A 23491-nucleotide genomic window follows, 5' to 3' on the forward strand; every position below is an offset into this window, starting at 1 on the left:
CTTCATTGTGTTTAGATGCAAACAGATGCTCATACTACAAAGCAGAAGCTTCCAATAAAACCTCGGGTATATCACTGGAAACAGCACTCAAAATAAATTGAGGCAACATTCACACAGACCCTGACAGTCTATATATATATATATACACACACACACACGCATATATATATAATTTTTTTTTCTCATGGAGAAAAGCAGACACTACACTTTTTCAAATCAATGGACATGTTCCTATGAAAGGTTCAAGTACTGCTCAGGAGAACATAACACTAGTGTACATGCAGAATTTTTTGGAAGTAGGGCCCCACTAGCTGTTAAGTGGGAAAATATTTGGCATAAAGCAGAAGAGTAAGGAAATGCTGGAGTAATTGTTTATGAGTTGCTTCCTTGTCTGGTGTTTTCAGAGCTCAAACATCAAAGCGCAGGCTCCAGATTAAATAGAATATACTCCAGCATCCTGTTTCCAATATCAAGATGCCCAGGAACATGTAAGAACATGAAAACACAGCAAAACACTCTCAGTTTACTTTGTTATGTTCGACAGATTTATGGTTTAGGGATAGCCTAAGACAATTTTATTAAAAAACAAACATAGTATTAAGTGTTTAATTGCTTCAGTGTTTTGTAAAACCCATGTAAATCTTTGCAGTCTATACTGATTCTCCAACAAAGAGTTGCAGCCTAACTATGCTTTGCTAAAAATCATTTACTACTTTCTCTGCATCTACCTCCAGCCAGATTCATGTCATAATCTCCAATTCTTCCACTGGGGAATGGATAATATACATTAATTCCCTCCTACTCAGTCTCTCTTTATGAACCTTTGTTTTCACAGGAGTCTCTTACCCCTCCACTCTCACTTCTTCTGAGGCTGAAGAATTCTTGTCTCTTCAATTACATTTTGTGATAAAACTATTTTATACTTTGCCATGCTTGCTGCTATTTCAGGCAATATTCTGAACATAACCATGGCCTTCTTGCTTCAGCTACAAGGAGCATCACGCTTGCAGGCTCTTATTCTGGTGGAGGATTTCAACCACATGGTTGGCCAATGGCAGCGGGCTTGGAACTAGATGATCCCAAAGGATCATCTAGAGGACTCTGCCAACCCAAGCCATTCTACAAGTCTATGGTAACATAATGTCATCCCACTACACAAAATTTCATGCTCTATTTCATTTATTTTTTGATAACCACTTAGGTAATACTATGGAAACATTTCTAAAGGTTTCACCCACCCAACATCTTCCAGCACTGTTGAGGAGACTCTTATGGTTGTAACTGCTATAACAGAGATCACATTTCTGTGTGACACATCCTGGTCTATCCTCTGTGAGCTTCTCTTATTCTTATTCTGCTGCTACTGCAAATGCTACTCACCTGGACCTTCCCGGGATTCTATTTTACTATAACACCTGCATGTCCTTGAAGAGTTAATAGTTCCCGTGACTACAGTTTCAGATTTCATATTTATACACTTCTCTATCTCAGAAGCATATTTAAAATATAAGGAAACATCCCACTGGAATGACCATCATCCTTATGTGCACTCAGCTGGAGGTCACAGAAGGAAACAGTCACATAAATAACATTTTGCATCCCTAGTGCATTTTTGAGAACTTACAAGATTTCTTCATTAGTGTTAAGGCTTGCTGGATTGTAAAGTTATAGCTTCTATATCTGATATATATATAATTATATAAAAACAGGAAAATTCTGCCTCAGCATAACTGCATGAATTTCTGTTTTGGCTCACAGACTTGCATTGAAAGCTTTGCAGTTGTACTGGCCTACGCTTAATTGGCAGCAGAGCTCAGTGTTGCTTCCCCCCCCAGCACTTAACAGACTGCTAATTCTCTATGCATGTGATACCTAACTGATATAGGACATGGCCCATCATCACAGTAATTTACAAAAATAAAGAAAAGGAGTGTTAGAAACTAGTAGTTGTTTTTTCCCCCATTTATCTGAAATCTAAGTTAGGCCTCACAAAACTTCTTAAAACTCGGAGGGCATGCCACGAACCACAAACATTTTCTCATGGATGGTTTCAAAGCTGACATTTCATATTTTTTCTCTTTGTTTTAACTATTTCCTTGTGGTAGATGAAAATCTTCAAGCGGTGCCATGCTGAACCTGCCAAATGTCTTAAAAGCCAGATATGGATCATTTTTTTTCTTGCTATGAGATACTCTCTCAATGGGGGAATAATTACAGAACTGGTACAAGTGTGCTTTTTCATGTGGAAATGGAAGAATTCTGTTCAACATAAATATCTGATCTTCACTGCCTACGTATGTTATCTGAGAGCAAAGGAGTAGAACATTACATTGTTAAAAAACATACCATGAAACTACTTCAACACATTCATTTTTCAACAGATAACATGGTACCTTTCTATGGAAGAAAGGCATTTTTGTTTTAAGAATAGTGTCATAGGAAAGTAATCAATTACTCACAGACTTATCACTGTTTCAAGTACATTAAAAAAAAAAGGTAGTATACTTTAAATATTTTAATAAATACCAGAATCTATTCTCTGGAACGGGTCACATTCATTATACTCAATGGTACTCACTTCTCCACCCATAGTACAGAAACTATTTTTACACCAGCCTTCTGTGCTTTTCTCCATGTAGCCAAACGTCCTTCTTTGAAGACCACGTGAGTTACGTGCTTGTTGAAAGTTTTTGAAACCTGTAGAAGTAAACAGAGAGCAGATCTTTGAGTCTGAAAATCAGACAAGATTAATGAAATTATAGATAGCCTGTTTTTCTGGATAGAACAATAGCATAAAAACATTATATCAAGGACCTGTTTGATCTTTCCCATCTTTGCAAGGAGCCTGAAGCAATCAAAGCCCAAGTCTGATTAGCCAAGCCAACACAAGACATCCCTAGAGGGCTGGAGTAGCCTTTTATTTTCTAACTTCTTTTTTCTAGATTACTATTTTCATTTGCCTACTCTCGCTGTATCACTAATCTTACAACATTTTTATTTAAGTAGCCCAACATTATTTCTTATGTAACAGCCAGTACAGAAATTAGCTGTCACTATCCAAAAAATGCCAGTTATATCTTTAATTTAGTGAAGAACTCGGACTTAGATTACAGCTAACCTCATCGTTTACACTCATTCTCAACAACAGTGATCGCTTTTAGTTCTGTGGGAAGGGAGGTTGATGCTGCTAAGAAAACTAATCACATGGAAACACTTTAAAAAGAGTGAGAAATACAGAAAGCTTAAATCAGTACAGCTAAGGTCACAACTGACATTTTCACTGTGATAAAGTTACCAACCTTTACTGATAACTAAATGACAACCTTCTTAGTTCTAGAAATCCGTTCTTTACAACCAAAATTTCACTTCATTGGAACTAAACATAAAGCTATTTGATAAGTTGTTGTTATTGTACTGATGTCACCATGCTATTAATTCATATTTTACAGCAGCATCTCCTCAACACAGCCAATTGGAAGTAGTTGTGCAGATTTCTGTTGCATTCTCAATTGAGTCACTACATTTGGCTCCAAACGTGTTGGACCTACTTTTGTCTTTAAGCAGACTATTTAGCTTTTCCAAATAGTTTTGATGGCAAGCTTATTTATTGCTCCTCTGAAGACAAAAAGCAAGAGATTCAAATATCTAGGTATACATGACCAATGAATCTTTTTCAGAATATGTTATGACTGTAGATACAAACACGTAGTCCCTTATGCTAGCATCATGCTCAGAGCCCACATCCTAAGGAGTCGGGATGCTTGACATGGCTTTGCTTCCAAATTATGGAGCAACACTACCTTAAGGCCTCCCTCTCACTATGAAGAGTCAGTCAAGATATTGCTGCATGCAGCAGTCCCCTCTCCAGTCCCATCCCTTACCCTGGGGGTCCTCTGTTGATAAGTTGACCTTAACTTGGTATGTCTGAACGAACACTCTAGTGGAAAACAAAATGAGAAATTTCTTTCCTGAAAGAGCGAGCCAAGCCAGTTTCTTATCATGTGCTCAGCCATAAAAAAGGGAAGGAAGTGTTGGCCAGGAATGAAATAATGATGGAAAAGGATGACCCCCTTTCAAAATGATCTGCTGAACAGATGCATCTGTACCATTCATCTGTACCTTTCACCATACCCAGCTACTTTAAGATCAACTCAAAATACTTACAGAATTTTGAAGCCTTATCATATTTTCCACAAGAAAAACCTGAAGCCATTAGAACAAAACTCAGTAGATCTCACAGCACAGCCCAAAAGAACTAGAGATTTTTATTACTCAAGTTACTTATTGTGAGTTGTATTTCCTTTTACAACAAAAACAGTTCTATTGTTCTGGCATGCTACCTCAGCTAAATTCATACAGTGAGACAGACTTTGGAGATGTTAGCAAAACTTCCTAAATGACAGTGAGAGACACCTACATATGCACAATTAAAAAGCACTGGGAGTTCACACAAGTGTTATTTAGAGCATAATGTGGGTTGTAAAAATCTCCATTAACCAGTAATAATGTGCAAGAAGGCAAGATGCTAGTTTGACTTCAGTGTCTAGTTGAAATTTTACAGCTGGCAGTTAAACACATTTTGTACCTACAGCTCAAGTATATTTGATATGGAAAAATCACCGACACATCTTAGATGTATTTTTACTAGCACTTTCTGGAAGAGAACCGTATTTGTAGGACAGTGAGTAGAAGAATAAAATGTAACAGTACATAGGTTAGAAAACATTGTAACAACAGACCAGCTGCCTTGAAGTTAAAGAAAACAAAACATGTAAATAACTTAGATTTTCAACCCCTAGATTTGGTTTGTCCCCTGTATAGTATAAATAATACTTGATGAGATATATTTGCTTCTGTATTAATATGCAAAGAGGTTTTTAAATAGATAATGAAGCTTTAAATACATTTCCCATCTGCCACTACTAATAAGAATTTTACAGTATGTTCATCTATTTGAATCTGTGATTATTTTTTTCCTGCCCTTTAAAAACTCCTACTACAAAGAAATAAACAAGCAGAACAAATAAGCTAGTTTTTGAGTAAGAGTTTTCCTATTCTGTTTGCTTCAAAAAAAAGTCCTTACTTTTGCTCCCATGTCAAGAAGTTGCTTCTCAAAGGCTTTTGAGTAATCTTCTGTTCTGTTAGATGACCAGACTTCTACAAATGCACAAATACCTGGATCAGAAGAGAAAAAACAAGAGCCATTTTAGTTCACTACAGTAAAGCTAGTTAAACTACCTTTCCAACAAAAATTTGCTTTAATACATGCTGAATGCAGTAGCAAATAGGTGACATTGGTGGTAGGGTGATGGTCTTTTCCAACCCTAATGATTCTATGATTCTGTGAAGTATAGCTTTTAATAAACTGAGCATCACATGTTAGCAACAGTTTTTCTTTTCAGAGTATTGCTGTCCCTTAAATTAGTTGAAATGTAACATACTAAGACTTTTGACAGTTCTTACACAACTTTTCACTTTTTGACAAGCAAAGCAGCATCTTTACACAACTGGTTACCCATATGACTAAACCATTGCCAATCTTCAGGTTAATCAAAAATGTTAAAAATAGGTGTTGTAATATAGGCTACCAAACATAACAAAATAAGTCATGGAATTATTCTTTCAACAAACCTCCATAAAACTCTGCAGAAACATCATTTAACAATTTTCAACTGACTTAAAACTTACTTAAAATTCCACATTATTGATATTGAATCACCCTGAAATTAAGTACTTATCACAGGGGCTAACAAAGTTTCATGTCAGCTGCTTTATGGAACGTCAGAAATATCGCATTTAAGCTGCTTATTCTATCAACCAGATTAAGAATCTTTTTGAGGAATGAAATCAGCCTTCACTGAGAAAGTCTTAAAAAAAAAAAAGTCACAATCCCAGATGACATGGAGGGATAAGCAAATGAAACTTGTAATAATTCCTTTGTTAGTATGACTTAGGATGACCTATAGCTGGATTGGCCATACCAATTTCCCCTTTGGGATAGTGGATCAGGAGAAAACTGGAAGAATGCCAGTTCACCAAAACCAACTTTAAACAAACTGCAGGCCAGACAGTTCTCAGAACTCATGAATAAATTTGAAAGCATCAATTTAAATTTTAAAAGTACATCCTTAGCAAACACTGTTTAACTATTTTAGTTACTAGGGATGCCCTTCCAAATCATTTATTATTACATAGTAGCACGTCTTCTTCTTAAATGTATAACACAACAATGCTCTAACTGTAGTAATTTATAGAGAATAATGTTTGAAATTGCTATATATATATATTTATTTTTTAAACTAAGAGATTTATGAAACTTAGTGAAACCAGAAGGAAGAAAATGATGATCAGTAATATAACATCAGATATCTACGGGACTTTAAGTCAAGCCTACTCCAATTCACTGTTTTTACCCATGTTCATTTTGGTAGAGGACCAGGACAGCTTTTTGTCAGTTACTTTTTTTTGCTTGGTTGCTCTGTTGTGAAAAATGTTGCACTCATCTTCAAAAAAAAAACACAATGTCTTCTTGCATCAAATACTTTGTAACCTTTACAGTTACAGTTCTGCCAGAAAAAGGGGTTGGAGCCTACCAGTGAGGGTCAAGCTAGGACCTTACAGGGAAACTCTACTTCAGCGTGTACCTGCAGCAGGATCAAAGGCATGGTGTACAGTAATTAGCCAATTTGAGCTAATATAATCCAACAAGAGACAAAACACTGTGTAGTTTTCCTACTGCAGGAAGCAAGCGAAATCAGGAAGCGTTTGGAGGCGTTTTGACCTCGGAGCTGGGTTCTTGGAGAAGGCCACTCACGCTACAACATCTCAAAGGGGGCAGCAAAATGAAAGTCAAGAGGACAACCTAAGGAGGCAGAAACTTAGAAAGAAGCTGGAGGAACCGAGACAGGCCACGGGGCTCGGGCAGGGGCGGCTACGGGCCGGTGGCTCCCTGCCCTCTCCGAGGTGGCTGCCAGCCCAAAGCCCTGGGACGCCTCCTTTCTTCCTCCCTTCACTCCCTCCCCACCCCGGGGGCTCCCTTCAGGGCGGCCGAGCCGGTACCTTTCAGGACGGGCTCCATCGGCGGCCGGGCACAGCACCGGCCCCGCAGGCTCCGGTAGCCGCCACCGTTCAAACCCGCCTCCGCGCCGCTCCGCCGGGCCTGCGCCCTGCGCCGCGCCCCGCCGCGCCTGCGTCCCGGCCGGGAAATGGCGGCCGGGGGCTGGCCGGGGGGCTGGGGGGCAGCGCCTGGCGGAGGCTGAGGGGAGGCTCTGGCGGTGAAACTAAAAATATAAGTCGTGCATGAGTAAAATAAGGGCTCTTTCCCAGCAGCTCGGGCTGAGTGTAGTGATGGGGGAGCTAGCGGAATGTTTTTCAAAGCTGCTTTGAAAAAGGGAAAGTTATGGCAAAGCAGTGCGTGAGGTTCGTGGTCTGCTCTCTTCATGGTGTTTCTCTGAAGAGTTTTCTTTGGTAGAGAGGTGTGTAAGGAAATCAGCACCCTCTGAACCCGGTGTGTGACGAGAAAAAGCACTGAGCAAGCCAACAAAATGGGGATTAGCAAACAAGAGTGACCAGGCAGTGTTCAAGTGTCCAAAATAGCTTGAGGGCAACTGTGCTACTGAGGACAGTGAGCCCATCCTTAAGGAAAATGGTTTCTGTGATAGAAAGCTGGAGTGTAGCAAATGTGATGACAAAGGGAAGTAAGATATAGAAAGCCTGATGTCTTCCCTAGTGCAATAATAATAAAGACATTAGTGAGCATAAGGACATAAACAATGAGAAAGAAGATGCACACCTTTTCTAAAATAAAATGGTGATGCACAACTTCATTACATGGTGTACACAGCTCAGAAGCACTGATGTTGCTGTAGTGTTACATAAACCAATGCTGTTCTGAAACCTTCAACGTGTAATCCTCTTCATCTGAGAAATGATGAAGCAGAAATTAAGAAGCAATAGAGGGGCAAAACAAAGTTACTGCACGTCAGTGCTTCCTTAGATTCAGAGCCATTGCTAAATTAGTGATTATGGGTAGAATTAGTAAATAGCTGTGAACTTTCAATGGAGTTTAAAAACATGAAACTGGGATGTTCAGGAAATTAGTAAGCTCATCAATTTCTGTACAGCATGTATGAGTAAAATTATTTCAAAATAGGATACATCCACACAGTCTCTTTGAATTTGTGTGGGATTGGAAACTATGACATAAGAAAACTAGTAAGAAAATGATGGTACTATCTTCAACGTACTTGTGAAAACTACTTTTTTTTTTTTTTGGTAAATAGTTTCTAGGTATGTCAGTGATATAAACCCACTCCATCCACATAACCAAAGCTGACAGAAACATCAAGATCCTAGAGCCAGCGATTCTAATAAAACTTTAAAATAAAATAAAATAAAATCCAGACTGAGGGAAATTTCAGCATAATTAAAAAAATGCATCAATTTGTACTTGTGTCCAAGCATAATATTTAATCTACGATGCAAGTCTGAAAGATCTTCAGTAAAAACAAACAAACAAACAAACAAACATGGGATGTGTCTGAGCCTTTAACTGAAAAGTAGCAGCAGGTTTTATAGTAGCTCTAAATAGATTTTAAAGGGGGGTATGCTGAAATGTACACTTAGAGCTGTATATTCTGATTCTCCAGTCATAAAGACAGTGAAGTTTAGTGGCTACAAGAAGCTGTTACATCTCGTTATCAGAGCAAAGGACTGCTCAAAGAACGTTGGGCTTCAGATATCCACCTTTTTATTACAGAGGCAAGTAAGTACCATACTGAAAGTATCCAATGAATTCACTGAGTTTTCTCTGAAATGGTTTTGACTTCATAGTTGTTTCAGGCTTTACTAGACATGGTTTCTGTACAGTCAGTACTTACTATGACAGAAGTTACAGAATGCTGCACTGTGAAGAAAGAGTTTTCCAGGTTATATTATGCCTGAAAAGGAAGGAACAGTAAAAGTTGCATTTCACTTGACATCCTAATCAAAAAGAATAGCTCTTGTTCCAAAGAAATAACAGTTCCCTGAATTTCTAAATGCTTCCTAGGCATCAAAACAATTAATGGTGTGAACTATGAATCCAAATTACGCTGAAAAATTTGAGGTGCATTACTTCCCCCAAAGCAGCAAATCCCAGTGAGTCAATCTGTTTATTTAGCACCTGTGTGCTTGTATATCAAAAAATATTTGGAGAGGTCTTCTGTCCAATGCTTCATGGCCATTACAGGTGCACAGGTGGGAAGAAATGCTTGGAGAAGCTGCAAATGGGCATGTTGCCTGCATGGAGAAAGCACCAGAAAGCATCTCTGACTGTCGACTTCAACCATTATAGAGTCTTTGTTCAAGGTAGGCTCCTCATTTTCGCAGTAACTGTAACAGTTCTTGTCAGTACCTTTTCCAGTTTGAATGTGACTCTCTTAAGTAGCATACAAAATTGTAGTGTTTCAGTTGCCATGTACCATGATGCTAATACTGGACTTCTAGATATACTTTATGTGATTTATCCTAGGATCACACGTTTGTTTTCTGAGGGCCACTTAATTATTCTGTGATAGACTAATATTTCCAGCTGATGAGGTCTGTCATTGCAGCTGCCTGTTTATTAGTTTCTAATTTCACTGCATTCCAGTATGTGAGCTCATCCAATTGTTTCTATGTTCCGGTTTTAATAAGGTCTCTGTTCAAACCATCTGCAAATTTCATTAGCATACACTTTATTTCCAAGCTTATAATGAAAATAGCAACTAAGTTTGGATCTTAACTGGATCTAAGACTTAACTGGAACTAAGACTGGATCTTAACTGCTCATTCAGGATCACCATTAGAATCTTCCTCAGTTCTCTCTCTAGTGTGATCCACCTTACCCCTATCTACCTTCCTTACTTAGGACATCTTGAACACCACCATTTCTTCATGTGAGGTAGTAACTTATTGCATATCAAATGAAACAGTAAAGTAGATTCAATCTTTCTTGCCTTTGTCCAGAAAATATTTTTCTTAGAAAAAAAGAGGTAATATGGTAGTGTGATTACTGGAATCTAAATTTATATCATTGACAATTATAGTCTTTTCCTTCCCTGTGCTATATGTTGCCCCCCATATTCCTTTTTGTTTCTCTTCTCCTACTTGTTATAAAAGTCAGCAAAATCATTCCTGAACAGTTTGTGCCAGGAAGACATCTTTGAGCCCAGGTGTGGCCAGCTCCATCTGGTTAGAAGTGAATTTTGGTGACACACCGGGAAACAAGACCAAAGTGATGCTAATATAGCTCAAAATTGCAGCTATGCTGTTGAAACAATACTGTGACACTGCCATTTTCCATACTGAATAGTAATCTGACACTCATGCTGTCAGTAGTTTGTATTGACACTGTTGTAGATACATATAGGAGTCACACCTCAGTAGTCTCAGTGGCATTCTAGTCTCATTGCTTCCCCAGAAGCAGAATGCCTCCGGAGAGTGCCAACAGTGGCTTTTTTGTTTTCCTGTTTTCCTCGTTTGACTGATGCTTAAAAAGACGTGTTTTGGCTTTGTACTTCTATTCCACAGAACAGTGAAAGTTCTGTTTTGCAAAGTAGTTCAGTCTAAATAGACAAAAAGAAATTCTTATATTTCTACTGTTTCTCTTAGTATATATTATGTAGAGTATTAGTTTATAGTAATAAAACAAGGAAACAAATATGTATATATTTTGAATAGCCAAAGGATCTTTGTGTGCAATATTATAAAAAGAATGTTGTATAAGCTTATCAAATACATGTGTATTTATCATTGTCAAAAACCTTTACTGATAGTCTTGTTCCTTATTTGTGTTTGACAGCAGGTGGAAAAAATTATGAGGGACATTTATTTCTTGTCACAAAGAAGTGTAATATTCTTACAAAATTGTTAAATGTTCTCATCAATGACATGACTGTTCATTTTCAATGCTTATATTCATGATCAAGAAAATTACATGTGCTAAGTGTAAGGCCTTCTTCAGAAAAGGAAAAAGCAGTTTTGTTTTCTTTTAGCTGAGGCAATGGCACAAATTTTATTTTCTCTTACCACTCTGCAATTTAAGAAATCACTCCTTTTAGAACCACAGCTAATCTGCTGACACAGCATTAGATTTGAGTTTGTGAAAGGCTGATAATAGTATAGAGACCTACCCTTGTAAGTTTTAACTCACCCAGTGAGACAATGTCTTTGACATACTATGACCCTAAAGGCCTATCACAGAAGAAAAACACAGCACCATGCTGAAAAATAACAGCCCATCATATAACTGAGAGCATGACTTGACAACATGCTAATAAGCAGGTGTCCATGTTGTTCTTGCTGGTGTGGAAGGCTTATGCATCTGCCCTCCAAACAGCTTTTATTGCCTGTGGTTCAGGCTATGGCAGCAGCTGTAAAGGGGTAGAAAAGCCAGTTTATCTGACCTCAGTACTAAAATTCTACGGTGAAGGTTTATGATATTCCCAAGCAATGAAGAACTGGGCTACTGACCAAAGACTGCTTACTTTTCATCCAGTTCTATGTGGAGATGCAGATGTAGACTATGGAAGACATTAAGGTGTTAAGGATAGGTACCCAAAATACTTCATGATCCTATTGTAACTTGGTAAAGCAGCCCCAAAGATACTGTTTAAAAACAGTATCCTTTTGTGTATGTTCAGGCCTGTCTTGGTGATACATGTGAGAGCAATTTAAGAACTTTCCACCTTCTGCGGTGAGCTCCACAGTTTATGTGAGTCTCAGGAAAAGTGATGGTAGGGTAAATTCGGAGTTCAGGCTGTGAATTGAGGCAGAAAAAGTGCTGATTCACCTTGGCTGCTGCTGACTCAGCTCCTGAAGCAGTGCATAGAAGAAAGAGAACAATGGTAAGTGTAAACTTCTTATATCTCTCTGACATGAATGATCAAAGCTCATTTGAAAGCATCTCAAGTGCTTTACCTCCAGTCAGAGCTTTGGACAGGTCTTATGGGTGAAGTGGTACACATAAGAAAGGCACACACTGTTACTGTTTCTTAGGAATAGACAGCTAAACAATGAACACTATTATTCATGTAACTATGCTTTGCCTACACATCATTGGCAGATCATGTCTCCTAAGTTAAGTGACTAACATGATCAAAGGTATGGAATAGATTTTGTATTATTGAATTGGCCTAGAAATGGCCTGGAAAGTAGTCAACTGAAGGTGGATATAAGAGGGGCCTACAGAAACATGAGTGGCCTGAAGATTGCAGCTGGGGAGAGTGGCTGTTCACTTGCTTTTCCAAATAAAGGACAGGGGCATCAAAAGAAATTAGCAGAAAGCAGATGCAGAACAAACAAGAAAAGTGCCTTTTTGTTCCACAGAAGAGGAACTTGAAATGAAGAACTCCTGGCAGACAGGTGTTGTGGGTTCCAAAAGTGGACACAATTCAAATGGATGCTGGAAGGAAAACATACCAAGGCTACTAAATATATCACAACTATGGTTAGTTTAGGAAATCCTGAAGTCATAGATAGGTTGAAAGTCTATCTGAAAGAGGTTGCTGGGTTAAGTAAGCTCTGACCCAGAATACAGGCATGTGTTTCTTAAGTTCAAATATGTGAGAGCCTTAATGCTCTAAGAAAGGAATCCATTATATCTGTGAATGACCACAACTAGAGGGACCTGAATAGGCCAATGGAGACCTCATTAAATTCATCAGGGATGTATCTGAAGTCCTACACCTGGGCAGGAAGGATCTCTGGCAGTAATACAGTCCAGTTTTGGGTCTTCCTGTACAAGGAAGACATGGGTAAACTGGAGCAAGTTCAGAGAAAGGCCATCAGGATGACTTGTTCTCTGGGGAAAAGGCTGAGATAGCTGGACAGCAAGCAACACAGCAGGTTGCTCTGGGAGGTTGTGGAATATCATTTCTTGGGGGTTTTCAAGAGCCAAGTGCAGAAAGACCCAAGTAAATATGTTCTCAGTTCAGCATTGTTCCTGACTAGACAAACTCCCCAAATCCCTTCCAAACAAACTTATTCTTTAACCTATGAATTTTCAGGATCACCTCCCTGAACTAGATCACCACATGACTTCTGAGAAACAATGTCAGTGTGAAGCAGGGGACAGGGTGGCATGTTTAAGGAAGGAGCTGAAAAACATCAAACTTGGATCAATTTAAGATGCTGTGGAACAGCACGCTCACAGCAGTCCATGACATCTTTTTCCTTATGCTGTAGATGAGGTCAGTGAAAATATTTTTCTAGCCCTCACCCCTTGCAACCCAGTATTTTTAGAGAAGAACAGATCATCATTAAGAATGCTGTCTTCCAAAATGTTAGGGAGCACTTAGTTTTTATTGCAGTAGGTATTTATAAACAGTATAGATAGAGTCAACTTGAGTTCCCATTACCTAATGCCTTTTTGTGCTTTATATCTTAATAGAATAGCTGGTCTCTCTCTCTCTATATATATTTCTTTCACTCTTTTCTGTTTCTCTGTCCTATTTAAATATGTCATACAGTATCAGGAATAAAAGCTGCAAAAATGTTTTTACATACCTCTAGCCCTGCTTAGTTAGTTTTGTCCATTATTGGAGTAAGTGGAAGAAACACAACGGAACTAAGTATAACTCTCGGTACTGTTACATGTGCAAACAAATTATAGGCTAGCAGCAAAACTTACTGTTCCAGAACAAGTGACAAATGTTTGATAAACAAACATTTACCATTTTGATTGTTTCCATTGCTCATCATATATTTTTAGTCATCAGGGGTCAAACTAATCCTTTATGTAACTCTAGTGAAGCTAGTAATGAACATGACCAATCCAATATTAAGTGGAAGAAAAATCAGAAATGGATTATAGGGAAGAAGGTAAATGGCAGATTGGAGATTTGGCAGTGCTAAAGATTAACCCATTTGCTTTTCAGCTTTTTGAAGTTCAATTCAAATTCTCTTTTCAGTGGGGCACAGAGGGAATATTGTTGGATAATCATAATACTACAAAACCTATCACAAAAGTAAGCAACTTTGTCAGACTATTCAAAACATATGAAACAAGGTAAAAGAGTGCTCCCCAGTTAGGAGTGATCAGTGCCGTTATGTATGCTTGCAGAACACTTGTGAATTATATTTTTTATGATGGTGCTTTTACCCTGTGAGCTACAGATATGTAGATCACGTTGTAGGGATTTGTAATATGAACATTATTTGTTATGCAATAATCCATGGATAAGAAAATATAAAATGACATGTATATGTACGAGAAAAACTTTAGAAATCCACGGACTAGAAAATATTGAAAGCCACTGATTGGTAGCAGGACTGGGATTTAACTTTTATAGGGTATCCCAAAGTTTAAAACAAAGATTATTTTGGACAAAGTCCAAGAGTAAGATTATTTTGACTATCTTGCAATTTCAGTTCCTGTATTCTTTCACAAAATGTGGTTCTGATATATTATGTAACAAAACTAAACACTAAAACATGTGAACTAAAAGATTACTTTGTTCTTGCTGTATTATGTTAATTTATCACACTTATGTTTCATTACCATATGTAAAGAGATGTCTGTTGGAAAAGTTAAAAAGTTTTTTCTTCCATGTAGCCCAGCAGAGCTACGTAACATTTTTGAAACTGATTTTTATTCATCCAGTTGAAGAGTTCACCTTAGTTTTGTTAGACGAGAGAGTAAGACCTGACACTCATGTGCTGAAGATATTAAGGGTATGGCTCACAGTAAAAGCAGTCTGGGCATAAGCAGCAGGCTCCAGGCCTGTGATTTGACCTTTTATGGTAGCTTTGGGCACCTACATTTTGGTGTGGTTACTGTATGGAACAACTTGTTCTGAAGATACAGTGCCTATACAGCAGTCATCATTCAAGTCCACTGTCCATTTCCAGCACAAAGGCTTAGTCTAATGACTGACCAAAAGTAACTGCTCTTACCTAGAAGCAAATGAATGATTACCCTTTCTTAGTGACTAGTGAGATAACATTGTTTATAAGAGGCAAAGTATGTACACACATTGTTGCAGTGGAACATCAAATTCATTGCATGTTCATGCCCTTTTTTAACTTCTTTTATCTTGCTAAGTTGCAGATTGTCTTACAAAATATTGTCCACCTTCCTCTGAAAGAAGGTATTTAGAGATGTTTGGATTGAGCACCTAAAACTGTTAATTGGTTTGGAAAAATCAGGTCTAAACTCACATTTTAAAGGAAGGTGGAATGTTGAAGCAAAGATGTAGTTTATTACACACTCTCATGTAGGACCTGCAGACAGCAGAAAAATTGTGTGAGTCAAAAAGCAAGTGAGTATATTATGAAAAAGTCACGTTACCATACTTGCTCAAATAAAAAGTAGTATATAAAGCCTCAAATGAGATTGTAAAAGGATTCCTGCTCTAGGAACATACTCAGCGATGTAGAATTCATCTGCTTTGCTTTCCTGTTGGAACAAGTAGTTCTTACTGGCAATATATTGGGTTATAAAAAGGATTTGAATGTCTCTCAAGGCTGAGGAAAAGACAAAGTGTTATTACAGAGAGAAACTCCAGGAGTGGCAAAGCTAAGGAGAAACAATAGGATGAGTGAGGTCTATGTCTTTTTTTGGTGAGGTCAACAATAAAGGAAACCCCTATAAATGGAGAACTTTGGATACGATGTGTCTTATTAGAAGCACAGTAAAAATACTACTAGGATGATGTATGCTTTATGCAGTTTGACAGCTCTACTACAAATTAGGCTCATCATAGTTCTCAGTATGATAAATGTCAGGGGCATTTTTGAATGTCATGACAACACCAAGGATAACATTTGCTTCCTCCTGTTTCAGATGCATAGGCGTTGAATAGCTGGGCATATGATTTTGTTGTGCAGTACATCCACGACCAAATATCTTTGGGGGTGAAACAGACCTAAGAAATTACACCTTCCATTCATACACATTAATTCCATTCCATTATTGTTTGATGATATCTCTTAGTGGCAGCAAGCTGTTCAATTTTCATGACACATTGTAGTCTGCATCTGGGTTAAAGGTACTGTCTTCTCCTCCAAGACTCATTTTTGAGAGTGTTACTTTAATGATCTGATTTAGAGTGAGTTGAGAGGGTCAGAAGGAGGTGTTGTAGATGAGAAACTTCTTAAGTGTGCTTCACTCTCAAAGACAGCATATTATCAACTATGGTTTCATTTTTGACAGCAGTGTTAAACATGGCCTCTGGTCTTTGCATTATTTAGTGGTGATCCATGCTTTTCCAGACTGTGACCCTATGTTGTATGAGAAAAAATAAACAAAACAGAAAACACAAACCAGACAAAACAAACCAACAGATCTTTATTCATATCTGGTGCCAGAGAGGAAAAAGGAAAATCGCAGGTTCCAGACCTGTCTGTGATCGTAACATCAGGATCACCTCGCATGGACTATGAAGCCAGAATATGACATGCAGTGCTGCAGAAGTTATATCTGATTGTAGAAGATGAGAAATGTACATAATTTGGGAGTAAGAGGGGTGGGAGTGGGGAATGGAAAGCAAAAATCAAGAGAAAAAAAACCTTCTGCTAATAAAACAAGCATATTCAGCTTTAGAAAATTAAATTATATCCATCAAATCACAAGAAAGAAGCACACAGAAGATGGTCTTTACATGAATCAAAGCTGATCAATGCTTCTGGTGACAAAGAGAAATTCAGGAGCATCATTAATCTGGAATGCTTCAGGGAAAGCAGTTTCTTCATTTTAAAAAACTATTCTTATATAACTTTTCAGTCTCAATTGATTTTCACAAGTCACCTAGAAACTAAGAAGGAAACACAACTAGCAATTTTTGCAACAGTTTTATTTTACATCATAGGAGTGTTCTTGCTGTCCTGTTCTGAAAGCAGGCTATCTGACCAACAGAGGTAAAAATCTTATTTACTAAATTTAAGGGTAACCAGAGTGATTCACGGATAATGACTGACGGATTTCATTGCTGCATGTAAACAGGTACCAAACAACAAGGTGGTGGTGGTAGGGGGAATTAATGTAAACACTTTTACTCTTTAATGTGAGAAACCTGCAATAATATATTCTCAAGGTGTAAGGAGATGCATCTGTTTTACCAGTCTAATTTAATCATTCCTACTTCCCTGTATCATAATAATATTATAAGAATTAATTAGTTAATGTTCGTTCATTTTTTTTTATTTATTTTCATTTATTTATTTATTTTTTTTCGGGGTGCCCTTATGTCCTGTTACACTCAGCAGAAACATTTCAACTCCAGTTTCATTGTTTCGAGAGGCTGTAATTCATTGTGATAAAATGGTGCGGCTCTGCTGTTTTGACCAGGAGGTCATTCTGAGCGTGAAGTAAACAGGATGGAGAAGTACATATTCTTTAAGGAGAGAGAGCTTTCCTCTCCCATCAACAGTATTCGCAATACAGAAAAAGGAAGCAGAGAGAGCAAGCGGGGTTTGGAAAAGTGAGAGGGTAGCAGGGAAGGGACGTGGCTGAGGTCCAGGGAAGATTGTTAGTAAGGAAGCAAGTCTTTGGCAATGACTGTTGGCTACACGCTTATTCAGAAACACACACAAAATATATAAAAAAAGGAAAAATCATCATGGGAAAAAAAAAAGAAAAAAAAAAAAAGTTGTGAAATTCTAGAGGGAATCATCAGCCTTGTAATATACTTACCAAATTGGCCAACTGCACTCACAAAACAAAAACACTACTTAATGACTGCATGAGTTCTCATCTAAATATGCAAAGGAGAGAAGAGGGGGCTTTCCTCAGTAGCAGAAATGCATAGTGTAAAATTTCCTGTGCTAATATTGCCCGGCACCACCATCCACGGGCCCACCAGCACAGCACTTCTCTCTGCCACCTGGAAGGGGTCAGTCTCTGCTCACTGGAATGGCTGCTTACTATCTAAACTGAGTCTTCCCTTAAACAAACACTGTAGCAGTAAGCTGAGCTAACCAATAATTTTACAGACCATTAAAAAAGTAAAATAATGATTAGTATTACTCCCTAATGGATTAGAGCTCTCTGTCCCCCACTGCCAGAGTGCTTAATGCACTTTCCTTTGACATGCTGTTATAACACCTCCCTTGCTGCTCTTTTGACCTTGCCATTGTCCTGCCTTTTCCCCCTTGAAAAACAAACAACCCAAAAAAGCCCGGAAACTTCATTTTGGACCAGGAGCAGCAGCTGAGGTTCCTCTGCAGCTCCCTACCCCCTGGTTCTTGGCCAGCAGCTCACTAGGGCATTGGAAGAGGAAGGTGTGGGAGGGGGGTCAGGTCTAGAGCATTCCTCTTCCAGGCTGCTTCTGAGGACCCGAGAATAAATGGCAGCTTTCAGCAGTCTGTGTTATGTGAACAAAAAGGTAAGCACTTGCGGTAGGTGTACTCATAGCTCAGGTTGAAAATTGGAGTCCTATGCACAGCTTAACCCTAGGCTCTTACTGTTCTCTCATGGAGAGTGACAGCTCTCCTTCCTAAAAATAAGTACAATCCTGGTCCCACAATATAAACCTGCTGACCCTAAAGAAGGCTTGAAATTTTTTAGTATGGGTGATATTTCTGAGTGCTTGAGGCATCTGCACTTCTCCTGCCAAGGTTGTACTTCTCAGCAAGGTTGGTATTCATTCCTCAGCTCAGAGCAGATGAGGAATTAACGACCCACTGGAGACGTGCGGGACAATTCATACCTTTCATTGTGAGTAGAGGCTGGGAATAAAAAGGGATATTACTGAGCTGGATTTTGCTTCTCTCCAGATACAGCTCTGGCAGGGCTCCTGCTCTTTCTAGGCTTTCCTCAGTCTCAAGCATAACCTTTTTTTTAATGCAGTAAACAACGTGGTTCAGTGCACTTAGTGAAAGGTAGCAGCGTTGGCAACAGTGAGATGGAGCAACAAATTTGTGTAGTTTAGACAAACAGATTGACATGGCAATAGGAAGGCCTTGCTGCATCTTACAAAAACCTATGGAAGGGTTAACTCGTACAAGGACACCCCACTCCTTGGGGTTTAGGAAAGATGTTTGAAGGACTTGCTGCATGGATGCAGAAAGCACATAGTGATCTGGGGCTGATCATCAAAAGCATCCTTGGCTATCATAGATCTTCCCAAGAAGCACAGAATTGGAAACATTTTGGACTTTATTTAGATAGTCTCAGTTCCTACAGAGATTGTTTGTTATGATATATGACTTTGCTGTGTATGGTACAGCTGTTGTCCTGGAGATTTGCCAGTGACTTTGTTTTAATATTCTGACATGCGGTTCTACTTCCACTGGGGGTAGCTGACTGATGTCCATATTGAATTATTTCCTCTGTTCATTTTTGTGGCTCTTTTTAACTAGTTCAGGGTTACCAGGCTTTGATTTAAGAAGCATATTAGGTGCTGGTATAATGGTCTTAATAAAGTTCTATAAAATGTATTGAGCATATATACTAAATATGGAATTACCTAGCCTTTTATATTTGTGTTTATTTTACTGGATTTGTTTGTTTATTTCTCTTTTTATTTATATGACTGGTCAGGATCATTTTCAGGATCCACATTACGGAAGGTCAGCAGAGTCCCAGGTTCCTAACAGAAAATGAGATGACATCTGCTGTTTTAAAGGATTTTTCCTTTCAGGCCCTACAGTCTTTTGGTTCATTGGTTCCTCTACCATTAGCACTAGTTCATGAAAAAACATTTTAGTAATTTTAACTTTCAATGTTCTTTTCCAATATTAGAATGCTTTAGCTCATTTTGTATTAAACCCTGACCTCATTAGGAGTCATGAAAGTCTGCTTCAAAGAATTGCATTTGTAGCATCCGTCTGTTTCCCAGGATATCAGCTTTTGTGAAGTGTGTTGTGTAACTGGTTAAGACAAGCTTCTACCTTGAATGGCTTGGAATGTTGTTTCTCAAGCTCATTATTTCTTCAGTCAACTAATAATTCTTTACAAGCTCTACTGTAATACAGAAGACATGCATAAATGGGCTTTCTGCTTTTCCTTGCTGTCCCATAGCAACTCCTTAATTAAGTCTATAGGTTTGTGCATAATTCTCCACCTTCGGTTTACTTGCTGTCTCTGAGAATAGGTCAATACATAGTTGATTTTATTCATCCCAGTCCAATGATTCAGCCTGTTTAGTTTGTAACTTGCATTTTATTTTTTTTTTAAACAGTCAAGGGCAAAGAAATATGCCTTTGATAAGATAGTTTTTCTTCTGTGTGTTATAGCCTTTTTGGATTTCTTAAATTAATGTCTAGAATATAGTGTAGGTCTCCAGGTGCCTTCTGATATGCAGCCTTAGGAAGTTTTTCAGGATGAAGATAATTTTCACTTGGGAAACTGTAAAAATGATACAATGACCTTCTTAGTTCTCCTGCCAGATTCTTTTATAGGCAGAGTTATATAGATCTCTTTCGGTAATACGTTTTTGCCGAGCACTTCTTTTCTCCTGGTACTAATGCAAATACCACAAGGAAGCATGCTGACAAACCATAGAATTCATAGGTAAAATTATCCTTCTTAATTTTTTAGTGGATAGTCTGCACTATTGGTTTGTGGGTGAGCTGATTATAAGGATCCTGACTCTGCACTTTTCTGCAATCTGCATAAAATACCTATGCTGTATTCAATTAGGAGAATGTTGCTAAAATTAGGACTAAAAATCATGATTGTGTTGCTCCAAACACTATACATTTTTCCCAGTTAAATTTAAAAGTGAAAAGAAAACAAAACAAAAAAAACGACCACCTGGTTTAGTGGAGGGCTGTTAGCGTTAGGTCAGAGGTTGGACTCGATGACCTTGAGGTCTCTTCCAACCTAGAAAATTCTGTGATTCTGTGATTCTGACTGGTAGGTGTTTACTTTAGGAAAGGCTGAAGAGTCATGGAGGGGATGTACCTCACATTAGCAAGCTGTGTGTTATACATCTGTTGCTGAGGAATCTGCCAGAGGCAGCATGTGCTACCAGGTCACTCTCACACCCCTGAGAACAGGACAAGGGAATTCCGGTGGTCATTCTTGCAGATGCATGAGGCTGAGATGTTCTCTAGACCAAATTTGGCTTGTAACACAAGCAACAGAACCAAGCAAATTCTAATAGGCTGTGTTCTTCTTTGCTTGAATTATATTTGTGTAGAAATAGATATTAATACAAAGGGAGTTCATGCCTAACTATACATACATATATCATGCTAAACTATACATAATATATCATTATGATTCTTTACCGTCTTATTGTTAATAATAATCTCTGAAAAGAATACTGTCAAAAGCAGTACATACTTTTATGGAAAAGGGCAGCAGCTTTGGTGTAGAAACAACTAGATGGTGCTCCTCTGCTTTGAAATTCGTCAGAGCTGCAAGACAGGTAAACTAGATAAAGAAGATGTAATCTGTGGGAAAAAATAAAAGCATAATCAGAACCATCCTGTTCATAATGTTTGTTACAGATGTCTAGAAACATTTGCTAAGTTACAATTAAGGTTGTAATTTAGCAAAGATAGAACAATTGCTTTGCAAAACATTACAAGCTTCACATATTGTAAATTGGGTGCTTAGCATGGTAGTTATCTCACATATATGTAAGTATAATATTGTGTGGCATGCCTTTAAAAAAAAATCATTGAAAATGTTTTTAAAAGGATTTACTCTAAGAGATTTTAGCAAATTAACTATGTGACTTTATTAAAATGCAAGTCTCGTTGCAGTGACAGATAGAAACTGGGTAAAAAAACTGCATCAGGGACAATATCAGAATGAATCCCAAAGCCTAAACAATTGCTAAGTAGAATAACAAATTCAAAAGTACACCATTAGCTTGACAATCACAGTTTCAATTTAAAATTCTAAGAAAGCAACTAACTCCTAAAATGTTAGATGATTTTAAGATGAGAGAATAGATTTTCATGATCATTTACTATGTGCTTCTGATTATATGTTATAAGAAACATGATTATATGTTTGGTTTGTCACTTCTTGCGGTGCTGGGGGTGTGTGCTCACTTTCTCCAATTTTGCGAGGTATGGTATTTAGCAGCAACATGGAAAGATGAGTTGAACCTGTAGGCAAGAGTATTCAAAGAGACTGATGAAAGGCAGCAGACAGGGCCAGAGGTTCATGTTATTGTCTTGGTAATGCTCAAAACACTTATTTCTTACATAATAGAATAATATTTTGGAGGGTTAGAAAGGGAATCTTAAAGAGCAATTCAGAATGTGTTTCTCAACCATTTTGTCAGAAAGCTGAAATGTTTTGAACTAACAGAGTTGCTGTGTCAGTGTAGGTATTTCAAGGCTTGTAGAAACTTATGGTAATGTTTTTTGATCTGGGAGGTATTGCCCCTTTTTCCTTTCACTCACATATATGTGAAAATAATTTGCTCTGTATAAATTTTATAGCACTGAAAACTACCTTATCATTGTCATGTTTTATCACTTATTTACATATCAATAACAAAATCTAAAGTTTCTGCAAATACTTTGAAGTATCTTACATTTTATCTATTTTTCTTGTAATATGGAACAGCACTGCCACTTTTATATTCTGGCATCGTTTAACATGCAAAGGTCTGTAGAATTTGTTATTTATCATACTGAAAGATAAATACAGCCCCAGTATAAAAGAGGAAAATGAGAAATTGCTACTGTATTGCTGTATGTACTTGTGAAGTATGTTATTTTCCAAAGGGAAAGTGTAGCTCTGTGTAATTTTACTAAAAGCAGAAGACAGAAATACAGAATTTTTTAAGTTAAGGTCACTTTCTAGTTTTACTGATGCTATGTCAAATAATCAAAATCATAGACTGATCAGACTCAAACTTATATATATATTTTTTTCATATTGGTTTATAGTAATTTGTGATTAAAAGTGCGTTAGGTTTTACTGGTCACTTGTCATTATCAGATCTTGAGAATAAAGGATATTTGAATCTTACAGACCTCCTGTCTTGGTACTGGGGTTCTTTTCCAGCATTTTTTACTAGTTTAGAATTGGAGATATTATGATAAGAGTTCTGAAATTAACGCATAACAGCTATTTCTTCCCTATCCCCTTGACTGCATTATCTGTCAATCCTTTATTAAGAAATTCATTGAATAACTAGGAGACTGTTCAACTGATGAAGTAGACTTTGTCCAGGAATCCTCCTCTCCCTTTTCCATGGTTACAGGATGCAGCAGGGCATTATCCAACAGCTCCTCTCCCTCCAGACATCTGCCGTAATCTCTACCTGACTCTGAACTTGTCCAGACGTGCGTGTCTTTTCTACAGTTTCTGTACCCTGATATCTTGCCAGCTAGTTTGGCTCCCTATCCCCTCTGGTCCTCTGCACTTTTTGCCAGATTTCCTTCAGGGTCCCCTGGCTCTTTTTTTTTTCTCTCTGTCTGGCGGTTTCTTTGCCAACCCATTTAGGATCAACTTGTGTCTTTTTTAGTTTTGAAGGTCTACAGTTTTTCAGTGCTCACTGAACACTGAGGAGAACACTCACACTCCATGTACAGATTTTGCTGCTGGATTCCTCCTGGC

At 38.0% G+C, this 23491-nt stretch overlaps 1 protein-coding gene across 2 annotated transcripts in view; it reads right to left on the minus strand.

The window, feature by feature from the left end:
* The window catches only part of MCPH1 (microcephalin 1), a 127561-nt gene extending 120446 nt beyond the window's left edge, over window positions 1-7115 (minus strand). For both annotated transcript variants that reach the window (XM_032184372.1, XM_032184373.1), the window contains exons 1-3: window positions 7060-7115; window positions 5084-5175; window positions 2579-2697 (exon numbers count right to left, since the gene is read on the minus strand). In XM_032184372.1, the coding sequence (XP_032040263.1) occupies window positions 2579-2697; window positions 5084-5175; window positions 7060-7078 (230 nt within the window). In that variant the 5' untranslated portion in view covers window positions 7079-7115. The remainder of the gene's footprint in view (window positions 1-2578; window positions 2698-5083; window positions 5176-7059) is intronic.
* Between the last annotated feature and the right edge of the window lie 16376 nt (window positions 7116-23491).

This window comes from Aythya fuligula, chromosome 3 (genome assembly GCF_009819795.1).
Source record: "Aythya fuligula isolate bAytFul2 chromosome 3, bAytFul2.pri, whole genome shotgun sequence".
Classification (NCBI taxonomy): Eukaryota; Metazoa; Chordata; class Aves; order Anseriformes; family Anatidae; genus Aythya; species Aythya fuligula.